This window comes from Oncorhynchus mykiss, chromosome 9, assembly GCF_057628025.1.
Source record: "Oncorhynchus mykiss isolate SJ-2025 chromosome 9, ASM5762802v1, whole genome shotgun sequence".
Classification (NCBI taxonomy): domain Eukaryota; kingdom Metazoa; phylum Chordata; class Actinopteri; order Salmoniformes; family Salmonidae; genus Oncorhynchus; species Oncorhynchus mykiss.
This window is the reverse complement of record NC_143030.1, coordinates 2,537,501-2,545,000: the sequence shown is the minus strand read 5'-3', so window position 1 is coordinate 2,545,000 and position 7,500 is coordinate 2,537,501. Positions and strand designations below refer to the sequence as shown.

Sequence of the window (7,500 nt, the reverse complement as noted above, 5' to 3'; positions counted from 1 at the left end):
GTCTAATAGGGCTATATAAATACATTAGTCAAAGCCCAGGTTTCTACTGACCCCTAACTCATAACCCCTGACCCCTGACCCGGTCTAATAGGGCTATATAAATACATTAGTCAAAGCCCAGGTTTCTACTGACCCCTAACTCATAACCCCTGACCCCTGACCCGGTCTAATAGGGCTATATGAATACATTAGTCAAAGCCCAGGTTTCTACTGACCCCTGACCCCTGACCCGGTCTAATAGGGCTATATAAATACATTAGTCAAAGCCCAGGTTTCTTCACCCCTTCGTCAAACAGCTGCACAGACAACGTTTCCAGCAGCAGCAGTATTTATTAGGCGGAGTTTCCTCCTCGCACATCTAGACAGCCAATACATCTCTGTTGCTAGGCAGAAAGTTCAAAAAAACTGTTCCTCCTCACTTCATCTGACCTGACCTGATCTGACCTTGGCCCATATACCTCACTAATCCACAGCTATCCACCCGTATCAGTGACCTGACCTGACCTGACCTGACCTCGGCCCACATTCCTCACTAATCCACAGCTATCCACCCGTATCAGTGACCTGACCTGACCTGATCTGACCTGACCTCGGCCCACATTCCTCACTAATTCACAGCTATCCAACCTCCATTGACCCCACCATATACATTCCTCATACATGTAACCATTAACTTCTAGTATAACATTTATTTCATGCTAGAATCCAACAATACTTATTAAATATTCTCTCTCTCATCCCTCCATCGCTCTCTCTCTCTATCTCTCACTCTCTATCATCTCTCTCTCCATCGCTCTCTCCGTCTATCTCTCCAGAAGTAGAGGCCCACTCTCAGCTGATGGTGACAGGCGTTCTGGTTGCCATGGGGATACTCCTCCTTATTACCGCGGTGATCATTGCTGGATACTGCTACTGGTAAGAGAGAAAGGAGGAGGGGAGTAAGAGGAGAGAGGAGGACAGGAAGAGGAGAATAGAGGAGAGGAGAGGAGAGGAGAGGACATGAGAGGAGAGGAGAGAAGAGGAGAGTAGAGGAGAGTAGAGGTGAGAGGAGGAGAGTAGAGGAGAGAAGAGGAGGACAGGAAGAGGAGAGTAGAGGAGAGTAGAGGAGAGAAGAGGACAGTTGAAAAGAGTTTGAGGAGAGTTGTGAAGAGGAGAGGAAGAGGGAGGAAGAGAGAAGAGAAAAGGAGAGGAAGGGGGAGAGGAGACGGGGGGAGAGCAGAGGGGGAGAAGCAGCGGCGAGGGGAGGCAGAGGGTGGAGAGATAGACAGTGTGTCAGGAAACACTCTGTTAGAAAGGCAAAGAGAGGAATGTGTGTGTGTGTGTGTGTGTGTGTGTGTGTGTGTGTGTGTGTGTGTGTGTGTGTGTGTGTGTGTGTGTGTGTGTGTGTGTGACAGGATACACCCGCCCAGGTCTCTCTCTACAGGACGGCCCGGTGAAACAATAGTCCTGACCTCAGGGTCACAGACACTCCAGAAGTACAGGGTGGACCCCTATCTATTTTAGGATGCCAGATAGGAGGAGGAGAGGATGACATGAAGGAGAGCAAAGAACACAGAGAAAAATGAGTGAACAAAGAGAGAGATGGAGTCTTTGGCAGTGTGATGGACAGACAGGAGACAGAGAGATGGAGTCTTTGGTAGTGTGATGGACAGACAGAGAGATGGAGTCTTTGGCAGTGTGATGGACAGACAGAGAGATGGAGTCTTTGGCAGTGTGATGGACAGACAGGAGACAGAGAGATGGAGTCTTTGGCAGTGTGATGGACAGACAGGAGACAGAGAGATGGAGTCTTTGGCAGTGTGATGGACAGACAGGAGACAGAGAGATGGAGTCTTTGGCAGTGTGATGGACAGACAGAGAGATGGAGTCTTTGGCAGTGTGATGGACAGACAGGAGACAGAGAGATGGAGTCTTTGGCAGTGTGATGGACAGACAGGAGACAGAGAGATGGAGTCTTTGGCAGTGTGATGGACAGACAGGAGACAGAGAGATGGATTCTTTGGCAGTGTGATGGACAGACAGGAGACAGAGAGATGGAGTCTTTGGCAGTGTGATGGACAGACAGGAGACAGAGAGATGGATTCTTTGGCAGTGTGATGGACAGACAGGAGACAGAGAGATGGAGTCTTTGGCAGTGTGATGGACAGACAGGAGACAGAGAGATGGAGTCTTTGGCAGTGTGATGGACAGACAGGAGACAGAGAGATGGATTCTTTGGCAGTGTGATGGACAGACAGAGAGATGGAGTCTTTGGCAGTGTGATGGACAGACAGGGAGATGGAGTCTTTGGCAGTGTGATGGACAGACAGGAGACAGAGAGATGGATTCTTTGGCAGTGTGATGGACAGACAGAGAGATGGAGTCTTTGGCAGTGTGATGGACAGACAGGGAGATGGAGTCTTTGGCAGTGTGATGGACAGACAGAGAGATGGATTCTTTGGCAGTGTGATGGACAGACAGAGAGATGGAGTCTTTGGCAGTGTGATGGACAGACAGGGAGATGGAGTCTTTGGCAGTGTGATGGACAGACAGGAGACAGAGAGATGGATTCTTTGGCAGTGTGATGGACAGACAGAGAGATGGAGTCTTTGGCAGTGTGATGGACAGACAGGGAGATGGAGTCTTTGGCAGTGTGATGGACAGACAGGAGACAGAGAGATGGATTCTTTGGCAGTGTGATGGACAGACAGAGAGATGGAGTCTTTGGCAGTGTGATGGACAGACAGGGAGATGGAGTCTTTGGCAGTGTGATGGACAGACAGGAGACAGAGAGATGGAGTCTTTGGCAGTGTGATGGACAGACAGAGAGATGGAGTCTCTGGCAGTGTGATGGACAGACAGAGAGATGGAGTCTTTGGCAGTGTGATGGACAGACAGAGAGATGGAGTCTTTGGCAGTGTGATGGACAGACAGGAGACAGAGATGGAGTCTTTGGCAGTGTGATGGACAGACAGGAGACAGAGAGATGGATTCTTTGGCAGTGTGATGGACAGACAGGAGACAGAGAGATGGAGTCTTTGGCAGTGTGATGGACAGACAGGAGACAGAGAGATGGAGTCTTTGGCAGTGTGATGGACAGACAGGAGACAGAGAGATGGAGTCTTTGGCAGTGTGATGGACAGACAGAGAGATGGAGTCTTTGGTAGTGTGATGGACAGACAGAGAGATGGAGTCTTTGGCAGTGTGATGGACAGACAGAGAGATGGAGTCTTTGGCAGTGTGATGGACAGACAGAGAGATGGATTCTTTGGCAGTGTGATGGACAGACAGAGAGATGGAGTCTTTGGCAGTGTGATGGACAGACAGGGAGATGGAGTCTTTGGCAGTGTGATGGACAGACAGGAGACAGAGAGATGGATTCTTTGGCAGTGTGATGGACAGACAGAGAGATGGAGTCTTTGGCAGTGTGATGGACAGACAGGGAGATGGAGTCTTTGGCAGTGTGATGGACAGACAGGAGACAGAGAGATGGATTCTTTGGCAGTGTGATGGACAGACAGAGAGATGGAGTCTTTGGCAGTGTGATGGACAGACAGGGAGATGGAGTCTTTGGCAGTGTGATGGACAGACAGGAGACAGAGAGATGGAGTCTTTGGCAGTGTGATGGACAGACAGAGAGATGGAGTCTCTGGCAGTGTGATGGACAGACAGAGAGATGGAGTCTTTGGCAGTGTGATGGACAGACAGAGAGATGGAGTCTTTGGCAGTGTGATGGACAGACAGGAGACAGAGATGGAGTCTTTGGCAGTGTGATGGACAGACAGGAGACAGAGAGATGGATTCTTTGGCAGTGTGATGGACAGACAGGAGACAGAGAGATGGAGTCTTTGGCAGTGTGATGGACAGACAGGAGACAGAGAGATGGAGTCTTTGGCAGTGTGATGGACAGACAGGAGACAGAGAGATGGAGTCTTTGGCAGTGTGATGGACAGACAGAGAGATGGAGTCTTTGGTAGTGTGATGGACAGACAGAGAGATGGAGTCTTTGGCAGTGTGATGGACAGACAGAGAGATGGAGTCTTTGGCAGTGTGATGGACAGACAGGAGACAGAGAGATAGAGTCTTTGGCAGTGTGATGGACAGACAGAGATATGGAGTCTTTGGCAGTGTGATGGACAGACAGAGAGATGGAGGGAGAGGGGGAAAGACATGATGTTTTAATAACAGGAGGAGAGGAGGGAGAGGGGGAAAGGAGAGGAAAGAGACAGATGGAAGGAGACCCCAGAAGAGTTAAGAGATGGCTGAAGAGGAAGGGGGAAAAGAAGAGGAAGGGTGAAGAGGAAGGGGGAAAAGAAGAGGAAGGGGGAAGAGAAATGGAAGGAGAAGAGGAAGAGAAGAGAAGAGAAGATGAAGGGGGGGAGAAGAGGAAGGGGGAAAAGAAGAGGAAGGGTGAAGAGGAAGGGGGAAGAGAAGAGGAAGGGGGAATAGAAGAGGAAGGGGGAAGAGAAGAGGAAGGGAAGAGAAGAGAAGATTATGGGGGAGGAGAAGAGGAAGGGAAGAGAAGAGGAAGGGAAGAGAATATGAAGGGGGAAGAGAAGGGGGAAGAGAAGAGGAAGGGGGAAGAGAAGAGGAAGGGGGAAGAGAAGAGGAAGGGAAGAGAAGAGGAAGGGAAGAGAATAGGAAGGGGGAAGAGAAGAGGAAGGGGGAAGAGAAGAGGAAGGGGGAAGAGAAGAGGAAGGGGGAAGAGAAGAGGAAGGGAAGAGAATAGGAAGGGGGAAGAGAAGAGGAAGGGGGAAGAGAAGAGGAAGGGAAGAGAAGAGGAAGGGGGAAGAGAAGAGGAAGAGGGAAGAGAAGAGGAAGGGAAGAGAAGATGAAGGGGGAGGAGAAGAGGAAGGGAAGAGAATAGGAAGGGGGAAGAGAAGAGTGAGGGAAGAGAATAGGAAGGGGGAAGAGAAGAGGAAGGGGGAAGAGAAGAGGAAGGGAAGAGAAGAGGAAGGGGGAAGAGAAGAGGAAGGGAAGAGAAGATGAAGGGGGAGGAGAAGAGGAAGGGGGAAGAGAAGAGGAAGGGAAGAGAATAGGAAGGGGGAAGAGAAGAGGAAGGGGGAAGAGAAGAGGAAGGGAAGAGAAGAGGAAGGGGGAAGAGAAGAGGAAGAGGGAAGAGAAGAGGAAGGGAAGAGAAGATGAAGGGGGAGGAGAAGAGGAAGGGAAGAGAATAGGAAGGGGGAAGAGAAGAGGAAGGGAAGAGAATAGGAAGGGGGAAGAGAAGAGGAAGGGGGAAGAGAAGAGGAAGGGAAGAGAAGAGGAAGGGGGAAGAGAAGAGGAAGGGAAGAGAAGATGAAGGGGGAGGAGAAGAGGAAGGGAAGAGAATAGGAAGGGGGAAGAGAAGAGGAAGGGGGAAGAGAAGAGGAAGGGAAGAGAAGAGGAAGGGGGAAGAGAAGAGGAAGGGGGAAGAGAAGAGGAAGGGAAGAGAAGAGGAAGGGAAGAGAATAGGAAGGGAAGAGAAGAGGAAGAGGGAAGAGAAGAGGAAGGGAAGAGAAGAGGAAGGGGGAAGAGAAGATGAAGGGGGAGGAGAAGAGGAAGGGGGAAGAGAAGAGGAAGGGAAGAGAATAGGAAGGGGGAAGAGAAGAGGAAGGGAAGAGAAGAGGAAGGGGGAAGAGAAGAGGAAGGGAAGAGAAGAGGAAGGGAAGAGAAGAGGAAGGGGGAGGAGAAGAGGAAGGGAAGAGAAGAGGAAGGGGGAGGAGAAGGGGAAGGGGGAAGAGAAGAGGAAGGGAAGAGAAGAGGAAGGGGGAAGAGAAGGGGGAAGAATGAAGAGAACATTACTCGACAACATTTCTCGTCCCTGTCACTTTATTTATGTTTGTTTATCTCTCTCCTTAGTAAACACCTGTGTGTGAAGGATATAGAGATGAATGATCAGAATGGACAGTACCTGATGAGACAGAGTGAGGAGTACACAACACTACTACCTCCATACTTACTATAGTACACAACACTACTACCTACATACATACTATAGTACACAACATTACTACTAACACTATAGTACACAACATTACTACCAACACTATAGTACACAACACTACAACACTACTACCTCCATACATACTATAGTACACAACACTACAACACTACTACCTCCATACATACTATAGTACACAACACTACAACACTACTACCTACATACTATAGTACACAACACTACAACACTACTACCTACATACATACTATAGTACACAACACTACAACACTACTACCTACATACATACTATAGTACACAACACTACAACACTACTACCTACATACTATAGTACACAACACTACTACCTACATACATACTATAGTACACAACACTACAACACTACTACCTCCATACATACTATAGTACACAACACTACAACACTACTACCTACATACATACTATAGTACACAACATTACTACCAACATACATACTATAGTACACAACACTACTACCTACATACATACTATAGTACACAACACTACTACCTACATACATACTATAGTACACAACATTACTACCAACATACGTACTACAGTACACAACACTACAACACTACTACCTACATACTATAGTACACAACATTACTACTAACACTATAGTTCACAACATTACTACTAACACTATAGTACACAACACTACTACCTCCATACATACTATAGTACACAACATTACTACCTACATACTATAGTACACAACATTACTACCAACACTATAGTACACAACACTACTACCTCCATACATACTATAGTACACAACACTACTACCAACATACTTACTATAGTACACAACATTACTACCTACATACTATAGTACACAACATTACTACCTACATACTATAGTACACAACACTACTACCTACATACATACTATAGTACACAACACTACTACCTACATACATACTATAGTACACAACACTACTACCTACATACATACTATAGTACACAACACTACTAGCAACACTATAGTACACAACATTACTACCAACACTATAGTACACAACATTACTACCAAAATACTTACTATAGTACACAACACTACTACCTACATACATACTATAGTACACAACACTACAACACTACTACCTACATACATACTATAGTACACAACACTACTAGCAACACTATAGTACACAACATTACTACCAACACTATAGTACACAACATTACTACCAAAATACTTACTATAGTACACAACATTACTACCAACATACTTACTATAGTACACAACACTACAACACTACTACCTACATACATACTATAGTATACAACACTACAACACTACTACCTACATACATACTATAGTACACAACACTACTACCTACATACATACTATAGTACACAACACTACTACCTACATACATACTATAGTACACAACACTACTACCTACATACATACTATAGTACACAACACTACTAGCAACACTATAGTACACAACATTACTACCAACACTATAGTACACAACATTACTACCAAAATACTTACTATAGTACACAACATTACTACCAACATACTTACTATAGTACACAACACTACAACACTA

At 46.6% G+C, this 7,500-nt stretch overlaps 1 protein-coding gene across 10 annotated transcripts in view; it reads left to right on the top strand.

Moving 5' to 3' along the window:
• LOC110518852 (ephrin type-B receptor 4b) overlaps nucleotides 1–7,500 on the top strand; it is a 62,002-nt gene that overhangs the window by 40,376 nt on the left and 14,126 nt on the right. For 6 of the 10 annotated variants that reach the window (XM_090183275.1, XM_090183271.1, XM_090183274.1 and 3 more), the window contains 2 exons: nucleotides 816–915; nucleotides 5,818–5,882. In XM_090183275.1, the coding sequence (XP_090039401.1) occupies nucleotides 816–915; nucleotides 5,818–5,882 (165 nt within the window). The remainder of the gene's footprint in view (nucleotides 1–815; nucleotides 916–5,817; nucleotides 5,883–7,500) is intronic. The other 4 variants (XM_090183277.1, XM_090183273.1, XM_090183276.1 and 1 more) reach the window with 1 other exon arrangement.